Here is a 22927-nt window from a genome sequence, read left to right on the forward strand (position 1 = left end):
AGGACAATGACCCTAAGCAAACAGTCTAGACATGCAGGTGTGGCTTCGGGACAAGTGTTTGAATGTCCTTGAGTGGCCCAGCCAGAGCCTGGACTTGAACCCGATCTGGAGAGACCTGAAAATATCTGTTCAGCTTCGCTCCCCATCCAACCTGACAGAGCTTGAGAGGATCTGCAGAGAAGAATGGGAGAAACTCCCCAAATACAGGTGTGCCAAGCTTGTAGCGTCATACCCAAGAAGACTCAAGGATGTAATCGCTGCCAACGGTGCTTCAACAAAGTACTGAGTAAAGGCTTTGAAGACGTATGTAAATGTGATGTTTCAGTATTTTATTTGTAATACATTTTTAAAAATGAGGGAAAAAAACAATTTAATCAATTTTAGAATAAGGCTGTAAAGTAACAAAATGTGGGAAAAGTCAAGGATTCTGAATACTTTCCGAATGCTCTGTATATAGTATGATTGTACACAATTCATACACTATGGAAGTAGGCACATATGAGTCTCAATAGCAATTCTACTCTATATTAAAAACGAACAATCTCACCAGCCAGTATATGATTTAGCATGGTTTAGAATGATCAAGTATTTGGCTATTGGTGCGTACAGTAGTTGTATTATGCAGCATCATTGTTTTGAATGTCTTAAGATGCCATTGAATAAACTTGATCTCATAAAACACTGAGTAAAAAAAGCCATATTGTTGATGTGAGTAAAAGATATAGGAATCTCTGTTACCAATTACTTTGACTTTGTACTGCGACCATTTGCTTCTTCTTCTTCTTCTTTTGTAAAATAGCCTAGTCACTCTCTAAGATCAAAATGCACAACATCTTCTCAAGCCAGGTTCTCTCAGTGGAAGAGAATTGAACTTAAAGAGGAGCCTCTGACCTAGAAGGCCAAATGGAGCCTTGGAGTCACACTAAGAACCAGCGAGAGGACTCAGTGTTCATATCATATCATAAACCACAGTCATACTGTGCATGAAACATTTCATTTTACCAAACAACTTGAGTGAAGTAAACTTGAGAAGCTATGCAATCCAATTTCTGTAAAAAGATAACGACGAGACTCCGGTCGTATAAGAGCAAAACCTTGACCCATAATCTCGTCGTTTTCTATCAGTAGAGTAAAAATGAACTGAAAATAATGTACCAGAAGCTTTTATGTGCACCCAATGATGTGCAGCGTACCATTTGAACAACATTTCACACATTTAAAAGTATAAGTAATTTGCTTTGAAGCCATTGGTTGATCCTCTGCAACAGTAGGTTCAATTTTGTTTCTGTGGGTGACATTCAAATATCATAAACAACTTACTAAATCATCAAATCACTGCTGTCTGGCACATGGTGGTTCAGAGTAAGATAAAAAGGGAGAGTATACTTGAGCATTCAAGTGTTTGGCTAGCTCACACCACAAGACCAAGACAAAGGGGACTCCACTTGGCAGGTTTCCTGGTTGCTGAGAGGCGTTGCGACATCTTCACTGAATGTTCCCTTCAAAGAGTTCAGTCTGTATCGTCAGGTGACTATGAACTGATACACCATTGGTCAGTACCTGAAATAGAGGATAGACTAAGTCGCTTGATGTGTTGAAATATTCAGATTAGATACAACAGTAACAGATATTCTAATACAGATTCAGAAATGTAAAACAGTAACTTGCGAGAAACTTTCTTCCACTTAAAAAAAAACAGAAAGTACCACTCTCAGAAAGTACCACTGTGCCTCACACAGCCCCTTAGCAATACTAAGAAAACACGTCTCCGACCACTGTTCTGAGAACACAGCAGGGGGCATGTTCAAAGTGTTCACAGGCCTCATTTCTTTCGCTGTTGTAATCGGGCCACTCTCCCTTTGAAAACGACACTTACATCAAGTACCAAAGAATCTCACGTGGAGAGTGGATTTCTTATATAACTATTGTTTTCACCTCTCATTATTTTCACTATTAGGTCGACTTTTAATATTAGTACTAGTACTATGAGTGAGAAAGAGCTGATGGTAAATGGAGATAAAGCACAGAGATGAGTGGTTGAGGAAGGGAATGTTCTTACTATGGTGTGAGTGAGCAATGTCTTACGGAAGAAAATGGGGGAAGCGGTTGCAGCAGAAAGAGACTCGTGAGTTGAAGTGGAGAGTGATTTTCTGATCGAGATCAGATTGAGAGGCACATTCAAAATACCGTACTGGTGTGAGACAATCACTTTTATTCTGTAACTGGAACACCCAGGTTCTCTTTATTTTCGGAGGGAATGGCTAGGTAGTTTGTCCTGTAGATGGGTACAAAAGAGAGGCAAATCTAAGATCCTGCGGTGCATCCATGGAGCACCATACTGTGAACATTTCATTGGGCCTTTCTTATTGAACTCTGTCAACGGAAAACAATTGAGACAATTGCAAAACAATTTAGACAATTGGGGTAACTTACCATTGGGAATGTTACAGTTTATTCATGACAACAGCAATTCTGAACATACTGAACATAAGCCTGGACACTGACTAAGAAACATGACATCGATTTATTTCAACTTTGCTAATAGGATTCCCACAACCCATGAGTTAGCCTATTTCCTAGCCATTATTCTACACGACAAAAGTATTCAAGTAAGAGGAGCAGGTCAAATGAAAGTGGGGAAATGGTAGGAAATCAGTAAATCACACTTGCAACTGGTGTGGGATCATCCTGTCTCCTAGCCAACAGTCCATGATTGATGTAATTTAGGATCAGTGATGCATGCTACAGATCCTTTTAAATGGATGCATTATCCTGTACTGTTGAACCGCCAGTCACATACAGTATATTATGGCTGGCTGCCATCAGTGCGCCTCTAACGTTTATCTGCACAAACAGCTCAGTGCCCATCTGCGTCCCAAATGGCACCCTATTTCCTATACAGTGCATTCTTTTTTTTTAACCAGCGCCCTAAGTCCTGTCGGCACTAGACCGGACGGAGGTCACGCCTTGCAACACACCACTGGTGGTTAAACTTACTGTGGTATTCTTGGGCATAGGGTCATTAGGCATTGGCTCTAGACTGAGTGCAAAGAGTTGTCTATTTAAAAAGCATTCTCGGAACAACTGACACAAGCCATGTAAATGTAGCAGTGTACACGCTCTTCATTTGTTCAGAAGTGCATTATTTTAACCCATTTCCTCAATCGATGCCATCAGACATTCTCTCATTTTCCCAAGTAAGTTCTGTGTACATCCATCCTGCACTACTGGTACTTCCATTGTAAGGTACAGGAATAGTGTCATTGGAATCAAACATTCACGGTATATTACCCGATATCTTTATTGTAAGGTTGAAATTTGATGGCCCACAATCCACTGTACCGACTTCCATCTACCGCCCAGCACCATCACCAATCATTGGGAGCTGACAGCACCGAAATATATTGAAGCCTTGGCCACAGAACAAGTCAATTTCAGATCCGGCTGCAAATCCACAGAGCACTAAATTGGTTGTTTGAAAATGGCAGAACAGGAGTCAGCAGAGCGCTCCAAACTATCCAGGGACCTCAGCAGAAAGACAACTTACTGAAATAGCTGACCGACTACTATTGACCGACAGCATGAGCCCTCAGAAATTACACCTCCATTACACTCTTTCACAGAACGCACAACCTATACATTGGATACTGCATGGCCTAACAGTAAATGTAAACTATTCACTACCCCCAATTTATTGAAGGAGTCGTAAAATCAGCAAGGGGAATTTTACGCCACATTGTCAGTAATGCTTACTGTTGGTAAAGCCTAAACTCCGCATATAGTATGAGACACTTAGCATCGTATCCATTCTGTATGTGCTGAAGCCAACTCTAGTTGTCTATCATTGTCCTACGGCCTACATCTAGATACGTGGTTCAAAGCAACGATAGAAACTAGAGTTGGCCTTGGTACATTCAGTATGGAGACGAGGCCATGATATGAGGCTACAAGACACGAGGCTACAAGATACGAGACTACGAGTTACAACGCTACGAGATACAAGACACGACCGCGAGATATGAGCGTATGAGATCTAATGCTAAGAGATACAAGCCTACAAGATTCAAAGCTACGAGATACAAAGCTACGAGATACAAGACAAGCCTATAAGATAAAAAGCCATGAGACACATGGCTAAGAGCTACTCACGCGGTGTCCTGGGCCTGCTCGTCCGACTTGGAGATCTTCCTGTAGCAGTATACCATCTCCACCAGGAGCCAGCAGGTAAGGAAGACCAGCAGGACATACATCATGATCTCTGAGTACAGGGCAGTGGTGTCCTCACTGGCTGCCAGACAGACACACACAACCCATAGAGATGGATATAGGGCACACTTGCTACAAAGTCGGTTTCAGCATTGGCAGCGCCATCAAAGGCTTTCACCATTTTAAAGTAGGCAACTGGGTGGGACTACCTATGGGTCAAGGAAGGATAACAGAATTTCATCCAAGTCAGCAGAAGGGATCAGCAAATACTTCTGAGCAAAGATTCAAGCTCAACAGGTGGCAGTTAAATAATTAACTTTAGCTCAGTGCCTGTTCAGGCTATACACACTTGAACACAGTAGGTGTAGGTATACACCTTTTTAATTTGATTACAAACCGCCAATAAACTCATATAATTAGAAGAAGAAGACATTGACTACTTTGAAATTGATATAGCCCTCAATGGTTCTGCCCATGCTGTCACAGAAGTGATGAATGGCAAAGATAGGTGTGCCCTCTTTCCATCTCTATGACACAACCCACACCACATCTGTTTGGATGGACCACTGCAAGACAACAGAAATAGACAATGTATTTAAACTGCATTGATTTGATAGGGACTTACTGTAAATCTTGCACAGACTGTTCTACAATTATGTGATTTCTGAATAAAGCAAAGAGCTGTAAAGATAACTATGTGTTAGTTAGATAACTATGTAGGCCTATTTGTTTGTATGGGACGGTGAACAAATTCTCAATATGTTTTGAGACCCAGCATATCAGCCATAATAAATAACTGTCCTGTCGCCACTAGCAATGAAATGGCAATTCTAATTCAAATTGCTTCAGTATGTAGCAATCTATTTCTGATTTATCCATTCACTCATAATAAAAAAATATAAACAGTCCCATATGTGGGCATTACAGCTAGTTCTGTTAGCCAGGTGAAGTCAATCTCATTCATTATGGGAGGCAGACTTCTTCAGGGATCGGTGTCACTTCCACGATACGGTTGAGCAAATGTTGGCTAATGCGATTAGTTTGAGGTTGTAAGTAACAAGAACATTTCCCAGGACATAGACATATCTGATATTGGCAGAAAGCTTACAGTCTTGTTAATCTAACTGCACTGTACAATTTACAGTAGCTATTACAGTGAAATAATACCATGCTATTGTTTGAGGAGAGTGCATAATTTTGAACATGAAAAGTTATTAATAATCAAATTATGCACATTTGGGCAGTCTTGATACAAAAGTTTGAACAGAAATACAATGGTTCATTGGATCAGTCTAAAACTTTGCACAAACAGTGCAGCCATCTAGTGGCCAAAATATAAATTACAACTGGGCTGGAAAAATACATGATGGCCTTTCTCTAGCATTTCAAAGATGGTACAAAAAAAATACAAAAGAACAGTTGATTTTTTCTTTGTATTATCTTTTACCAGTTATATTGTGTTATATTCTCATACATTCCTTTCACATTTCCACAAACTTCAAAGTGTTTCCTTTCAAATGGTACCAAGAATATGCATATCCTTGCTTCAGGGCCTGAGCTACGGGCAGTTAGATTTGGGTATGTCATTTTAGGCTAAAATTGGGGGAAAAGGGGCTGATCCTTAAGAGGTATGCTTTGTGTGTACATACACGTTTTGTAAAAAATGTTGGTACATATTGAGAAGATACATTTGATGGGATAATGGTCCAATGATAAAGATGGTAAGATCCAATTATTGCTAGTATAATCACATTTGTAAAGTATACAGAATAGTGTTTCACATAACCTTATTGGGAATAACCAAAAAGTCCTCTCATGATGCTTTAGTGTTTTCCTCCATGCATAGTACACTATAGTCCAGGCAATTTATTGCCAGCTGACAGTTAGTGTAGCTCTATGCAAAACACATAAGATATTGTAGCACATATTGATAGGTCAAATTCCCTCAGTTAAACAATTGTCATACTGCAAACCCAACAGTATTATTCAACAGTCATGCAATTTCTTCTTCTCTTTTTCTTACATAGTATTCAGACCCATTTACTTATTCCATATTTTGTTACGTTACAGCCTTATTCTAAAATGGATTAAATTCCAAAATGATTCTACACACAATATCCCATAATTACAAAGAAAAAACAGTTAACATTTCTTTTTAAATTGCAATTGCATAAAAAAATTACTGAAATGCCTTATATATTTAAATATTCAGACCCTTTGCTATGAGGCCAAACTGAGCAATCGGGGGAGAAGGGCCTTGGTCAAGGTCACTCTGACAGAGATTTAGAGTTTCTCTGTGGAGATGGAAGAACCTTACCAGCAGGACAACCATCTCTGCAGCACTCCACCAATCAGGTCTTTATGGTAGAGTGGCCAGACTGAACCCACTTCTCAGTAAAAGGCACACGACAGCCCGCTTGGAGTTTCCCAAAAGGCTCCTAAAGACTGTTAGACCATGAGAAAGAAGATTCTCTGGTCTGATGAAACTTTGGAAACTTTGTGTTCCAAGATGGCATAGCAGTCGGACGTGTGTTTTGTCTAGTCCCGTCCCGTGTAAATATAGTTTTTTTCCTCATTTATTTGTATATATTTCGTATATATTTTAATCTCACTTTCCATCTACGGACTGAATATATTCTCCTGCAACCCGCCTCACCCGGATCTGCTATTTTTATACTTTAGAACCGTAACCCCCATCAGAGGTTGGCCAGCTAACTAGCTTCTAGCTAGTAGTCAATTAGCCACTGCTAGCGTTCTTCACTGTTAACTCGGATACAAGCAAGCTTTAGCTCGGTCAATACCTGCCAGTCTGTACAGCGCGATATCAACTCAGAGCATATCGGACTGCTTTTTCTCTACCACATCTCCGGATTCCTACCACAAGCTCTGACCCTTTACACCGGATCATCGCAGCTAGCTAGCTGCAATCCGAGTAGCTATTCTTGGCTAACGTCTCTGTCCCGAAGCAAGCACCAGTTAGCCTTGAGCTAGCCTCGAGCTAGGCCCATCTCCCGGCTAGCCGAAGAGGTCCACAAGGCAATTCTTGGGCTACAATACATCTTTTGCCAATTGGCCTGGACCCTTTACTGCCAACACGGATCACCGCCGATCCATCATGACTGGTCTGCCGACGTAATCGTCCGAGGTGGTTTCAACAGGCCCCTTCGTTGCGACGTTGCTGGCCCATCTGCTAGCCCTGGCCCGCTAGCTGTCTGAATCACTGTGTTCCCAGTTCATCTAGCGTAGTAGCGACTACTGAATCGGCTCCCTGACTCATCTATTGATACTCACTGGACCCTATGATCACTCGGCTACACATGCCTCTCCCTAATGGCAATATGCCTTGTCTATTGCTGTTTTGGTTAATGATTGTCTTATTTCACCATAGAGCCCCCAGCTCTGCCAATTATGCCTTAGATATCCCTTTTTGTTCCACCCCACACACATGCAGTGACCTCACCTGGCTTAACTGGTGCCTCTAGAGACAAAACCTCTCTCATCGTCACTCAATGCCTATGTTTACCTCCACTGTACTCACATCCTACCACATGCTTGTCTGTACATTATGCCTTGGATCTATTCTTCCACGCCCAGAAATCTGCTCCTTTTAATCTCTGTTCCGAACGCACTAGATGACCAGTCCTTACAGCCTTTAGCCGTACCCTTATCCTACTTCTCCTCTGTTCCTCTAGGGGTTAACCTAGGCCCTGCAGCGCCCAACACCTCTCCCATTCCTTAGGCGCTCTCATTTGTTGACTTCTGTAACCGTAAAAGTATTGGTTTCATGCATGTTAACATTAGAAGCCTCCTCCCTAAGTTTGTTTTATTCACTGCTTTAGCACATGCCGCCAACCCGGATGTCTTAGCCGTGTCTGAATCCTGGCTTAGGAAGGCCACCAAAAATCCAGAAATTTCCATCTCCAACTACAACATTTTCTGACAAGATAGAACTGCCAAAGGGGGCAGAGTTGCAATCTACTGCAGAGATAGCCTGCAGAGTTCTATTACACTATCCAGGTCTGTGCACAAGCAATTCGAGCTTCTACACCTTTCCAGAAACAAGTCACTCACCACTGATGCTTGTTATAGAACCCCTCAGCCCCCAGCTGTGCCCTGGACACCATATGTGAATTGATTGCCCCCCATCTATCTTCAGAGTTCGTACTGTTAGGTGACCTAAACTGTGATATGCTTAACACCCCGGCCATCCTACAATCTAAGATAGATGCCCTCAATCTCACACAAATTATCAAGGAACCTACCAGGTACAACCCTAAATCCGTAACCATGGGCACCTTCAGATATCATCCTAACCAACCTGCCCTCAAAATACACCTCTGCTGTCTTCAACCAGGATCTCAGCGATCACTGCCTCATTGCCTGCGTCCATAATGGGTCCGTGGTCCGTAATGGGACCACCCCAATCACTGTCAAAAGCTCCCTAAAACACTTCAGCTAGCAGGCCTTTCTAATCAACCTGGCCTGGGTATCCTGGAAGGATATTGACCTTATCCCGTCAGTAGAGGATGTCTGGTTGCTCTTTAAAAGTGCTTTCCTCACCATCTTATATAAGCATGCCCCATTCAAAAAATGTAGAACGAATAACAGATATTGCCCTTGGTTCACTCCAGACTTGACTGCCCTTGACCAGCACAAAAACATCCTGTGGCGTTCTGCATTAGCATCGAATAGCCCCCGCGATATGCAACTTTTCAGGGAAGTCAGGAACCAATATACACAGTCAGTTAGGAAAGCTAAGGCTAGCTATTTCAAACAGAAACTTGCACCCTGTAGCACTAATTTCAAAAAGTTTTGGGACACTTTAAAGTCCATGGAGAATAAGAGCACCAGCTGATGTTCTGAAAGAGCTGCAAAATCTGGATCCCTACAAATCAGCTGGGCTAGACAATCTGGACCATCTCTTTCTAAAATTATCCGTTGAAATTGTTGCGACTCCTATTACTAGCCTGTTCAACCTCTCTTTTGAATCGTCTGAGATCCCCAAAGATTGGAAAGCTGCCGCGTAATCCCTCTCTTCAAAGGGGGAGACACTCTAGACCCAAACTGCATTCAACTGTCAATCACCGCATTCTTATCGGCAGTCTCAATAGCCTTGGTTTATCAAATGACTGCCTCTCCTGGTTCACCAGCTACTTCTCAGATAGAGTTCAGTGTGTCAAATCGGAGGGCCTGTTGTCCCTGTGGCAGTCTCTATGGGGGTGCCACAGGGTTCAATTCTCGGGCCGACTCTTTTCTCTGTATATATCAATGATGTCGCACTTGCTGCTGGTGAGTCTCTGATCCACCTCTACGCAGACAACACCATTCTGTATACATCTGGTCCTTCTTTGGACACTGTGTTAACAAACCTCCAAACGAGCTTCAATGCCATACAACACTCCTTCCATGGCCTCCAACTGCTTTTAAATGCTAGTGAAACTAAATGCATGCTCCTCAACCGATTGCTGCCCGCACCCGCCCGCCCAACTAGCATAACTACTCTGGACGGTTCTGACTTAAAATATGTGGACAACTACAAATACCTAGGTGTCTGGTTAGACTGTAAACTCTCCTTCCAGACTCACATTAAGCATCTCCAATCCAAAATTAAATCTAGAATTGGCTTCCTACTTCGCAACAAAGCCTCCTTCATTCATGCTGCCAAACATACCCTCGTAAAACTGACTATCCTACCGATCCTTGACTTCGGCGATGTCATTTACAAAATAGCCTCTAACACTCAGCAAACTGGATGTAGTCTATCCCAGTGCCATCCGTTTTGTCACCAAAGCCCCATATACTACCCACCACTGTGACCTGTATACTCTCGTCGGCTGGCCCTCGCTAAATATTTGCCGCCAAACCCACTGGCTCCAGGTCATCTATAAGTCTTTGCTAAGTAAAGCCCAGCCTTATCTCAGCTCACTGGTCACCATAGCAACACCCATCCGTAGCACTCACTCCAGAAGGTATATTTCACTGGTCATCCCCAAAGCCAATACTTCCTTTGGCCGCCTTTCCTTCCAGTTATCTACTGCCAATGACTGGAACGAATTGTAAAAATCACTGAAGCTGGAGACTCATATCTCCCTCTCTAACTTTAAGCACCAGCAGTCAGCTCTGAGCTTACCGATCACTGTACCTGTACACAGCCAATCTGTAAATAACACACCCAACTACCTCATCCCCATATTTTTGTTAATCTTCTTGCTGTTTTGCACTGCAGTTTCTCTACTTGCACATCATCACCTGCACATCTATCATTTTCGCCTCTATTTCTCCTCTATGGCCTATTTATTGCCTTACCTCCATACTCTTCTACATGTGCACACACTATACATATATTTTTTATATTGTGTTATTGACTGTACGTTTGTTTATGTGTAACTCTGTGTTGTTGTTTTTGTCGCATTGCTTTGCTTTATCTTGACCAGCTCGCAGCTGTAAATGAGAACTTGTTCTCAACTGGCCTACCTGGTTAAATAAAGGTGAAATATATAGATATTTTTTAAATGGCAAGTGTCATGTCTGGAAGAAACCTGGCACCAACCCTGTGGTGAAGCACGTTGGTGGCAGCATAGAGGGAAAGATGAACGGAGCAAAATATAGAGAGATCCTAGATGAAAACCTGCTCCAGAGTGCTCAGGACCACAGACTGGGGCGAAGGTTCATCTTCCAACAGAACAACGACCCTAAGCACACAGCCAAGACAACGCAGGAGTGGCTTCGGGACAAGTCTCCGAATGTCCTTGAGTGGCCCAGCCAGAGCCTGGACTTCAACCCGATCGAACATCTCTGGAGAGACCTGAAAATAGCTGTGCAGAGACATTCCTTATCCAACCTGACAAAGCTTACGAGGATCTGCAGAGAAGAATGGGAGAAACTCCCAAAATACAGGTGTGCCAAGCTTGTAGCGTCATACCGAACAAGACTCGAGGCTGCAATCGCTGCCAAAGGTGCTTCAACAAAGTACTAAGTAAAGAGTCTGAATACTTACATATTATATTTCCGTTTTTTTTAGGTTTTACAAATGAGCAAACATTTCTAAAAACCTCTTTTTGCTTTGTTATTATAGGGAAAAAACAATTTAATACATTTTAGAATAAAGCTGTAACATAACAAAATGTGAGGGGTCTGAATACTTTCCAAAGTCACAATAGATAGGAACCCCCAGCAGTCCACAATAGATAGGCAGATAGAGGTAATGTAAAGTGAATGTGCGAATAATTGTATACAAGTATACCTATTAAATAGTATTTATGAGTAAGGTGAACATCCAGCTAGCATCCAGTAAATGGAAAACCAAATGATGTACATTAATAGATCGTAAAGTAGATGGTTAGAAAAAACCCTCCCTTACTATGAGCCCTTCAATTGAGCTTTGATAATAAAAACAGAGCAAAAACACACAATTACTCATACAATACAACTATTAAAAACGTTTCATGAAAATTGTAAATAGGATTAATAACATACCGAATAGCACCTAAGACAAAATAACACATTGGCAACAAGAATAAGGTTTATGGGTAAAGCACATATAAATACGCAAATCACACATTGCAAACCACAGATAGTTAAGCCTCCAGCAGGGAGCTTGAAATGACAGGAAGTACAATTACAAAACAGGAAGTACTCTTACCTTCCTCTCTGACCACCAGGTTGATTATCAGGCTGTTGGTAACCGAGGGAGAGTAGCAGTCAAACTCAAACTGTCGGAAGACCACACACTTGTAGGTGCCCGTGTCGTTCATTGTGACGTTGAGGATACTGATGGAGAGTTCCTGCAGGTCTTTACTTCCATTCCACACCAGTCGACCCCTCCAAGGCCCCTCCAGGTCCCTGGGTTTTCCATCAAACAGGTAGATCTGATGGGGCAACGTAGCAAGCACACACACATTAATCGTTGTTAGCTAACTTTGCCAGATTTTTCCCTCATAATTCAAAGTATTTGTGGACCATACAGCCTGACCAGGAAAAAGTTATAGGCAATCATTCCTGGTCAGGTCACATGGTCAGGATATAGTGCTGGTCCTGTCAGGTGAAATAATTGTACTGAAAATGTAGAAGTTTTTGTTTGTGCAAATGGATGTTAGATGGAGGAGACCTACAGGGATGGGTTCTTCGTCAGGTGGGATGTAGTACCAGTCCACGCGCGTCTCCGCGTTGACCTCCTCCCTCTTCATACATGAGATGCAGGTCAGTTTCATGGGGTTCCCAACAACAGCCTCTGTTTCTGAGGGCACATCCACACATACTGGCCTGCTCACCTGCACTGGAGATAATAACACACAGAGCATCACACCAGCACCACACGGTAGCATGCACAGTACACATCACCCAGAGATACATAAGTGTGTGTGTTTGTGCGTGTGTTAGAGAGGCAGGGTTACGTTTTTCATCATGAATGTGGTTCTGGAGGCAGCTCTGCAGAGTGGTCACTAGTCATACAATCAGATCTTAATCCTAACCTTAACCACACTGCTAAACCTAATGCCTAACCTTAAATTAATACCGAAAAGCAAAATGTTTTTTATTAATTTTTACAATATAGCCAATTTTGACTTTGAAGCTAGCCTAAGGGGAAATCACTCAGGTCTGCCTCCAAGACACTCATGATATTAAACATCAACCTGCGTGTGGGAGCTAGCAGGAATAAAAGACAGCAAAAACACAAATGTATTATTCTATTCAACTTCACCCTCTACCCATCACCCTTTGGTCTGTTGTCAGAGCGTGGTGTTCTATCGGATAAACCTATGACCTAATTTTGCTGCTCTCTTAATGATGTAATGTGAGCCAGGCTTGGATGAGCTTCCTGTTGTGCCAGTCAGACTGGCATAATGCAGTACCATAGACACCACTGTTCCCAAATCACAACTCACTCACCACATAATATACCCTCACACCCCGGACCATCGGAGCTGGTCACGACCGGGAGAGCCATGAGGCGGCACCCAATTGGTTCAGCATCGACTGGGTTATGGGAGGATTTGGCCGGCAATGCCCCATGGACGTCCATGCCCCATCACTCCTGTAGTGGACTGCGTGCACGCATGCTGACATGGTCGCCAGGTGTACAGTGTTTCCTCCGACACATTGGTGCGGCTGGCTTCCGGGTTAAGCGAGCATTGCGTCAAATAAGCAGTGCGACATGGTGGGGTCGTATTTTGGTGGACGCACGGCTCTCCGTACAGGAGTTGCAGATATGTGACAGGACTGTAACTACCAATTGGATACCATGAAATAGGGGAGAAAATACAATAATAATACAAAAATATATAGAAATATATGTATACATTAAGGTTGGAGTCATTAAAACTAATTTTTCAACCACTCCACAAATTTCTTGTTAACAAACTATAGTTTTGGCAAGTCAGTTAGGACATCTACTATGTGCATGACACAAGTAACTTTATCAACGATTGTTTACAGACAGATTATTTCACTTATAATTCACTGTATCACAATTCCAGTGGGTAAGAAGTTGACTGTGCCTTTAAAAATTCCAGAAAATTATGTCATGGCTTTAGAAGCTTCTAATAGGCTAATTGACATAATTTGAGTCAATTGGAGGTGTACCTGTGGATGTATTTCAAGGCCTACCTTCAAACTCAGTGCCTCAGAAAAAAATGGTAGACCTCCAGAAGTCTGGATCGTCCTTGGGAGCAATTTCCAAACGCCTGAAGGTACCATGCTCATCTGTACAAACAATAGTATGCAAGTATAAACATCATGGGACCACGCAGCCGTCATACCACTCAGGAAGGAGACGCATTCTGTCTCCTAGAGATGAACGTACTTTGGTGCGAAAAATGCAAATCAATCCCAGAGCAACAGCAAAGGACCTTGTGAAGATGCTGGAGGAAACAGGTACAAAAGTATCTATATCCACAGCAAAACGAGTCCTATATCGACATAAACTGAAAAGCAGCTCAGCAAGGAAGAAGCCACTGCTCCAGAACCTAACTAACTACGGTTTGCAACTGCACATGGGGACAAAGATCACACTTTTTGGAGAAATGTCCTCTGGTCTGATGAAACAAAAATAGAACCGTTTGGCAATAAAGACCATCGTTATGTTTGGAGGAAAAAGAGGGAGGTTTGCAAGCCGAAGAACACCATCCCAACCATGAAGCACAGGGGTGGCAGCATCGTGTTGTGGGGGTGCTTTGCTGCAGGAGGGCCTGGTGCACTTCACAAAATAGATGGCATCATGAGGTAGGAAAATTAAGTGGATATATTGAAGCAACATCTCAAGACATCAATCAGGAAGATAAACCTTGGTTGCAAATAGGTCTTCCAAATGGACAATGACCACAAGCATTCTTCCAAAGTTGTGACAAAATGGCTTAAGGACAACAAAGTCAAGGTATTGGAGTGGCCATCACAAAGCCCTGACCTCAATCCTATCAAAAATCTGTGGGCAGGGTTCTGGACTCCTGCTCATGGGAGGAGATTTTGGATGGTAAGGGACCCTGGGCACAGGCTGGGGAATATCGCCGCCCCAGGTAAGAGCTGGAGGCAGCTACAGCCGAGCGGCGGCGATATGAAGAGGCAGCCCCAAACATTTCTTGGAGGGGGCACAAGTCAGGTAGGAGACCTGAGCCTACTCCCCGTGCTTACCGTGACGAGAGGATGACCGGGCAGGCACTGTGTTATGCTGTGAGGCGCACGGTGTCCCCAGTGCGCAGGCATAGCCCGGTGCGCTACATCGCAGCTCCTCGTATCAGCCGGGCTAGAGTGGGCATCGAGCCAGGAGTATTGAAGCCAGCTCAGCGCATCTGGTCTCCAGTGCGTCTCCTCGGCCCGGGTTATATGGCACCAGCCCTACGCATAAAGGGAGTATCCAGCCGGGACAGGTTGTGTGGGCTCGGTGCTCGAGACCTCCAGTGCGCCTCCACGGTCCGGTCCATCCGGTGCCTCCTCCACGCACCAGGCCTCCTGTGGCAGCCCCACGTACCAGGCTGTCTCTCCTTCTCCTCCCTCCAGGTGCTCCCGCCTGTCCAGAGCTTCCAGAATCTCCCTCCTGTCCAGCGCTTCCAGAGCCTCCCTCCTGTCCGGAGCTGCCAGAGCCGCCCGTCATTCAGGAGCTGCCAGAGCCGCCCTTCACTCCGGCGCTGCCAGAGCCGCCCTTCACTCCGGCGCTGCCAGAGTCGCCCTTCACTCCGGCGCTGCCAGAGCCTCCTGTCTATTCGGGGCACGCTGAAAGGGTCCCCAGTCCGGGGTCAGCGGCGAGGGTCGCCACTCCAAAGGCGCCACCTAAGTGGGCCCGGAAGGTGGAGTGGGGTCCACGTCCCGCGCCAGAGCCGCCACCACGGACAGATGCCCACTCAGACCCTCCCCTATGGGTTTAGGTTTTGCGGCTGGACCTTAGTTCCTTTTTTTATGTCTCTATTTTAGGTTGGTCAGGGCGTGAGTTGGGGTGGGCATTCTATGTTTCATTCTCGTTATTCCTCGTTGTTATTTTGTTTAGTGTTCAGTTTTGATTAAATGTCCAACATGAACACTTACCACGCTGTGTTTTGGTCTACTCCTTCCACCAACGAAAACCGTTACACAACAAAACCCAGTCAAACCCAGCCAGGCTGCTATAGTGATTGAGGGATGAAAATGTGTGGTTTTCTGCATGGAGTCTTTGTGTGATTGATTGACAAAACGCACGGTTAGTATTATGCAACACATTATTATGTAACCTAGTATTTGTCAACATCGATCACATCTCCAGCTCATGAAGGGTCATACAAATCAAATCAAATGCATTTATCACATGCTTCGAATACAACAGTGAAATGCTTACTTACAAGCCCTTAACCAACAATGCTTTAAAAAAAAAGTTCAGAACAATAGACAAGTAAAAAATAGAAAATAACAGTAACAAATAATTAAACAGCAGCAGTAAAATAACGATAGCTAGGCTATATACAGTGCCTTGCGAAAGTATTCGGCCCCCATGAACTTTGCGACCCTTTGACACATTTCAGGCTTCAAACAAAAAGATATAAAACTGTATTTTTTTGTGAAGAATCAACAACAAGTGGGACACAATCATGAAGTGGAACGACATTTATTGGATATTTCAAACTTTTTTAACAAATCAAAAACTGAAAAATTGGGCGTGCAAAATTATTCAGCCCCCTTAAGTTAATACTTTGTAGCGCCACCTTTTGCTGCGATTACAGCTGTAAGTCGCTTGGGGTATGTCTCTGTCAGTTTTGCACATCGAGAGACTGACATTTTTTCCCATTCCTCCTGGCAAAACAGCTCGAGCTCAGTGAGGTTGGATGGAGAGCATTTGTGAACAGCAGTTTTCAGTTCTTTCCACAGATTCTCGATTGGATTCAGGTCTGGACTTTGACTTGGCCATTCTAACACCTGGATATGTTTATTTTTGAACCATTCCATTGTAGATTTTGCATTATGTTTTGGATCATTGTCTTGTTGGAAGACAAATCTCCGTCCCAGTCTCAGGTCTTTTGCAGACTCCATCAGGTTTTCTTCCAGAATGGTCCTGTATTTGGCTCCATCCATCTTCCCATCAATTTTAACCATCTTCCCTGTCCCTGCTGAAGAAAAGCAGGCCTGAACCATGATGCTGCCACCACCATGTTTGACAGTGGGGATGGTGTGTTCAGCTGTGTTGCTTTTACGCCAAACATAACGTTTTGCATTGTTGCCAAAAAGTTCAATTTTGGTTTCATCTGACCAGAGCACCTTCTTCCACATGTTTGGTGTGTCTCCCAGGTGTCTTATGGCAAACTTTAAACAACACTTTTTATGGATATCTTTAAGAAATGGCTTTCTTCTTGCCACTCTTCCCTAAAGGCCAGATTTGTGCAATATACGACTGATTGTTGTCCTATGGACAGAGTCTCCCACCTCAGCTGTAGATCTCTGCAGTTCATCCAGAGTGATCATGGGCCTCTTGGCTGCATCTCTGATCAGTCTTCTGCTTGTATGAGCTGAAAGTTTAGAGGGACGGCCAGGTCTTGGTAGATTTGCAGTGGTCTGATACTCCTTCCATTTCAATATTATCGCTTGCACAGTGCTCCTTGGGATGTTTAAAGCTTGGGAAATCCAAATCCGGCTTTAAACTTCTTCACAACAGTATCTCGGACCTGCCTGGTGTGTTCCTTGTTCTTCATGATGCTCTCTGCGCTTTTAACGGACCTCTGAGACTATCACAGTGCAGGTGCATTTATACGGAGACTTGATTACACACAGGTGGATTGTATTTATCATTAGTCATTTGGATCATTCAGAGATCCTCACTGAACTTCTGGAGAGAGTTTGCTGCACTGAAAGTAAAGGGGCTGAATAATTTTGCACGCCCAATTTTTCACTTTTTGATTTGTTAAAAAAGTTTGAAATATCCAATAAATGTCGTTCCACTTCATGATTGTGTCCCACTTGTTGTTGATTCTTCACAAAAAATACAGTTTTATATCTTTATGTTTGAAGCCTAAAATGTGGCAAAAGGTCACAAAGTTCAAGGGGGCCGAATACTTTCGCAAGGCTCTGTACATGGGGTACCGGTACAGAGTCAATGTGTGGGGGCACCGGTTATTCGAGGTAATTGAAGTAATTATGTACATGTAGGTAGAGTTAAAGTGACTATGCATTGATAATGAACAGAGTAACAGAGATAATAAACAGAGTAGCTGTAACGGCTTTCTTCGGTTGAAGTAGAGTCGGACCAAAATGCAGCGTGGCTATTGCAATCCATGTTTATTTAATAATGAAGAAACACGAACTGTACAAAAACAATAAACGTAATGTGAAAACCGAAACAGCCTAAACTGGTGCAAACTAACACGCGACAGAAACAAGGACACTAAGGACAATCACCCACGAAACACCCAAGGAATATGGTTGCCTAAATATGGTTCCCAATCAGAGACAACGATAAACACCTGCCTCTGATTGAGAACCACTTCAGACAGCCATAGACTTCACTAGAACACCCCACTAAGCTACAAACCCAACACACCACATACAAAAACCCATGCCACACCCTGGCCTGACCAAATAAATGAAAATAAACACAAAATACTTCGACCAGGGCGTGACAGAACCCCCCCCCAAGGTGAGGACTCCCGGACGCACACCAAAAACCATAGGGGAGGGTCCGGGTGGGCGTTTGTCCATGGTGGAGGCTCCGGCGCGGGACGTGGACCCCACTCTATCAAAGTCTTAGTCCCTCCTCCTCACGTCCCTGGATAGTCCACCCTCGCCGCCGACCATGGCCTAGTAGTCCTCACCCAGAACCCCACTGGACTGAGGGGCAGCTCGGGACTGAGGGGCAGCTCGGGACTGAGGGATAGCTCGGGACTGAGGGATAGCTCGGGACTGAGGGGTAGCTCGGGACTGAGGGGTAGCTCGGGACTGAGGGGTAGCTCAGCACTGAGAGGAAGCTCAGCACTGAGAGGAAGCTCAGGCAGGTAGTTGGATCCGGCAGATCCTGGCTGGCTGGCGGATCTGGAAGAGTCTGGCTGACTGGCAGATCTGGAAGAGTCTGGCTGACTGGCAGATCTGGAAGAGTCTGGCTGACTGGCAGATCTGGAAGAGTCTGGTTGACTGGCAGATCTGGAAGAGTCTGGCTGACTGGCAGATCTGGAAGAGTCTGGCTGACTGGCAGATCTGGAAGAGTCTGGCTGACCTGGAAGAGTCTGGTTGACTGGCAGATCTGGAAGAGTCTGGCTGACTGGCAGATCTGGAAGAGTCTGGCTGACTGGCAGTTCTGGCTGTTCCATGCTGACTGGCTGCTCTGGCTGCTCCATGCTGACTGGCTGCTCCATGCTGACTGGCTGCTCCATGCTGGATGGCGGCTCTGGCTGCTCCATGCTGGATGGCGGCCCTGGCTGCTCCATGCTGACTGGCGGCTCTGGCTGCTCCATGCAGACTGGCAGCTCTGGCGGCTCCTTGCAGACTGGCAGCTCTGGTGGCTCCTTGCAGACTGGCAGCTCTGGCGGCTCCTTGCAGACTGGCAGCTCTGGTGGCATCCTGCAGACTGGCAGCTCTGGCGGCTCCTTGCAGACTGGCAGCTCCTTGCAGACTGGCAGCTCTATGCAGACTGGCAGCTCTATGCAGACTGACAGCTCCTTGCAGACTGGCAGTTCCTTGCCGACTGGCAGTTCTGAACAGACGGGAGACTCCGGCAGCGCTGTATAGGCGGAAGGCTCTGACAGCGCTAAACAGGCGGGAGACTCCGGCAGCGCTGGAGAGGAGGAAGGCTCTAACTGCGCTGAACAGGCGGGAGACTCCGGCAGCGCTGGAGAGGAGGAAGGCTCTGACAGCGCTGGACAGGCGAGGCGCATTGTAGGCCTGATGCGTGGTGCTGGCACTGGTGGTACTGGGCCAAGAACACGCGCAGGAAGCCTGGTGCGGGGAGCTGCTACCGGAGGGCTGGGGTGTGGAGGTGGTACTGGATAGACCGGACCGTGCAGGCACACTGGAGCTCTTGAGCACCGAGCCTGCCCAACCTTACCTGGTTGAATGCTCTCGGTCGCCCTGCCAGTGCGGCGAGGTGGAATAGCCCGCACTGGGCTATGCAGGCGAACCGGAGACACCGAGCGCAAGGCTGGTGCCATGTAAGCCGGACCAAGGAGACGCACTGGGGACCAGATGCGTAGAGCCGGCTTCATGGCACTTGGCTCGATGCTCACTCTAGCCCGGCCGATAAGCGGAGCTGGAATGAGACACCGTGCGCACCACAGCATAACACGGTGCCTGCCCGGTCTCTCTAGCCCCCCGGTAAGCACAGGGAGTTTGCGCAGGTCTCCTACCTGGTGTAGCCATACTCCCTGTTAGCCCCCCCCCCAATAACTTTTTGGGGCTGACTCTCGGGCTTCCGTCCGCGCCGCCGTGCTTACTTCGCCAACTCCATTCTCCGATAACCTTCCGCGCACTGCTGCATCGAATCCCAGGCGGGCTCCGGCACTCTCCCTGGGTCGACCGCCCACCTGTCTATCTCCTCCCAAGTCGTATAGTCCATACTCTTGCTGTCCATAACGTCCTCCTATGTCCTTTCCTCCTTTTGCTGCTGTTGCCCGTTACCACGCCGCTTGGTCCTGTTGTGGTGGGTGATTCTGTAACGGCTTTCTTCGGTTGAAGTAGAGTCGGACCAAAATACAGCGTGGCTATTGCAATCCATGTTTATTTAATAATGAAGAAACACGAACTGTACAAAAACAATAAACGTAATGTGAAAACCGAAACAGCTTAAACTGGTGCAAACTAACACCGCGACAGAAACAAGGACACTAAGGACAATCACCGACGAAACACCCAAAGAATATGGCTGCCTAAATATGGTTCCCAATCAGAGACAACGATAAACACCTGCCTCTGATTGAGAACCACTTCAGACAGCCATAGACTTCACTAGAACACCCCACTAAGCTACAAACCCAACACACCACATACAAAAACCCATGCCACACCCTGGCCTGACCAAATAAATGAAAATAAACACAAAATACTTCGACCAGGGCGTGACAGTAGCAGCAGCATAAAAAAAGCGGAGTCTAGGTAGCCCTTTGATTAGCTGTTCTGGAGTCTTATGGTTTGGGGGTAGAATCTGTTAAGAAGCCTTTTGGACCTAGACCTGGCGCTCCAGTACTGCTTGGTGTGCGGTAGCAGAGAGAACGGCCCATGACATGGGTGGCTGGAGTCTTTGGCAATTTGTAGGGCCTTCCTCTGACACCGCCTGGTATAGAGGTCCTGGATGGCATGAAGCTTGGCCCCGGTGATGTACTGGGCTATACTCTCTGTAGTGCCTTGCGGTCAGAGGCCGAGCGATTTCCATACCAGGCAGTGATGCAACCAGTACGGATGCTCTCGACGGTGCAGCTGTAGAACCTTTTGAGGATCTGAGGACCCATGTCAAATATTTTCAGTCTCCTGAGGGGGAATAGGCTTTGTCGTGCCCTCTTCACAACTGTCTTAATGTGTTTGGACCATGATAGTTTGATAGTTCCATGCATGGAAACCAGGAATGTCACAGTAGTGAAAGTGACACAGAAACGTATTGGGAAAGAGGACCAGGTAGAAACCTGCTCTAAATGGTATGTGTCAGCAGCCTAATGTTATGCAAATGTATTTCTTATTTCTGAATGGCAGCACTGACGGACCTCATTTGAGGCTTTCACTTACTGTTGAAGATGATCTACTGTATGCTCCCTATTTAAGTACCTCTATTAGTTTGTTCATGTTTTTAAATGTTGGAATAGTTGGTGAAATATTTAGAATATTTTATATAAATGTGTTACCAAATTGTATTTTATTTTACTTTAGAGACTGATTACCCAAATCATGTCCTGTCTGTTGGCTTATACATGTAATGATAATAGGCTTATACCTTCATTTAACTTTATCCAAAAGCCAAGTGAATGTTATTAGAAGTTGTCTATGTCACTTGACCGTGTCAAATCATGCCATATTAGCCTTAGTCAGATCTCTCAAAGTGTTCAGTTGAACCCCCCCCCCTCCAAAAAAAAGGTTATGTCAATGTAGATGGAACATAAAGGCCTTAATTGTTGGGATTTGTTTGATAGTGATGTGTCAATTAATGTCAAAAACCGTTGCATCACAAATCTAATTTAGGTGTGATTTTCAACCATTAGAGACAAAACACATAATGTAAGTGCAAACACTTACCTACTAAAACCAACAGTAATAGAGAATGCAATATAACCCTGGTTCGAGTTCTCATATTCGGTATTCTCTGGGATAGCTGCCTTGGACACGCTCTCCTGTTCACAATCAAAGAAAGAAAAAACACGTTAAACCCCGAATAATCTCATATTTCATCTACAGTATTTTCATCTAGAGTATATCTATGGCGTGTTAGTTTAATGCCCTAGTTTGATTAGGCTATTTGAAGAGCGTAATTTCAGGACAATGGACAGCGCACCGCTACCCAGGAGATCGGTCGTCGATAAATATAACACATTCTCTGTAGAGATTTCACAAAGTGTAATAAAAATCTTGCTCTACGCTATATGATGGTAATTTGACAGTGTCTGAAGAGAACATTAATTTAATATGATCATTGACTGGCCTGTTGCCTAAGATTTATCACTTATATTTTTGTAAACTTATCCCACATTATTAAAGTCGTAGTATATTTGTGGTGAGCAAAAATAATAATACTCAAACTCACAGTCATTCACTCGATATTCCTCGCAGCTTCACCATGAATAAAACCCAAAAGAGACCTGTAGATTCCACACTCCGCTGAGGCCACTTTCTATTGCGGGATTTGGGTGAGCGTCTAGAAATCCTCAATCATCAAAAGTTTTATATGAATAGCGAATAATAAATTGGTTTAATCAAAAAAGGATACTCTTTTGTAAGATTCTTCATAAAATGAGGAACAATCCGAAAATGACATTCTGTTCAGCTGTTCACTGCCTTTGTTTTTCGCAATAAGCGGTCGTCACTTAGGGCTACGATAACGTTTCCATTGATGCGCATGCGTAAAAGTCACAACCTATTTATTTTCACTCCCTATCTTCTTGTTCCCAGGCACATGGACAATACGAAGTACAGTTCCAGTTCAACGTTTGTAAACACTTCCTCATTAAAGGGGTTTTTCTTAATTGTTTTACTATTTTCTACATTGTAGAATAATAGTGAAGACATCAAACCTATGAAATAATACATAAGTAATCATGTTGTAACCAAAAAAGTGTTAAACAGATCAATATATATTTGAGAT

General features: G+C 44.5%; 1 protein-coding gene across 2 annotated transcripts in view; it reads right to left on the bottom strand.

Moving 5' to 3' along the window:
• Positions 1-1234: 1234 nt before the first annotated feature.
• LOC139382995 (sodium channel regulatory subunit beta-3-like) overlaps positions 1235-22927 on the bottom strand; it is a 32720-nt gene continuing 11027 nt past the window's right edge. Inside the window, exons 1-7 of one of the 2 annotated variants that reach the window (XM_071127282.1) lie at positions 22370-22461; positions 21865-21959; positions 12318-12481; positions 11849-12074; positions 4150-4288; positions 2210-2275; positions 1235-1560 (exon numbers count right to left, since the gene is read on the bottom strand). In XM_071127282.1, coding sequence (XP_070983383.1) covers positions 2212-2275; positions 4150-4288; positions 11849-12074; positions 12318-12481; positions 21865-21919 — 648 coding nt within the window. In that variant the 5' untranslated portion in view covers positions 21920-21959; positions 22370-22461 and the 3' untranslated portion in view covers positions 1235-1560; positions 2210-2211. Of the gene's footprint in view, positions 1561-2209; positions 2276-4149; positions 4289-11848; positions 12075-12317; positions 12482-21864; positions 21960-22369; positions 22462-22927 lie in introns of those variants that run through there. The other variant, XM_071127281.1, reaches the window with a different exon arrangement.

The sequence above is a fragment of the Oncorhynchus clarkii genome, chromosome 24 (assembly GCF_045791955.1).
Source record: "Oncorhynchus clarkii lewisi isolate Uvic-CL-2024 chromosome 24, UVic_Ocla_1.0, whole genome shotgun sequence".
Classification (NCBI taxonomy): domain Eukaryota; kingdom Metazoa; phylum Chordata; class Actinopteri; order Salmoniformes; family Salmonidae; genus Oncorhynchus; species Oncorhynchus clarkii.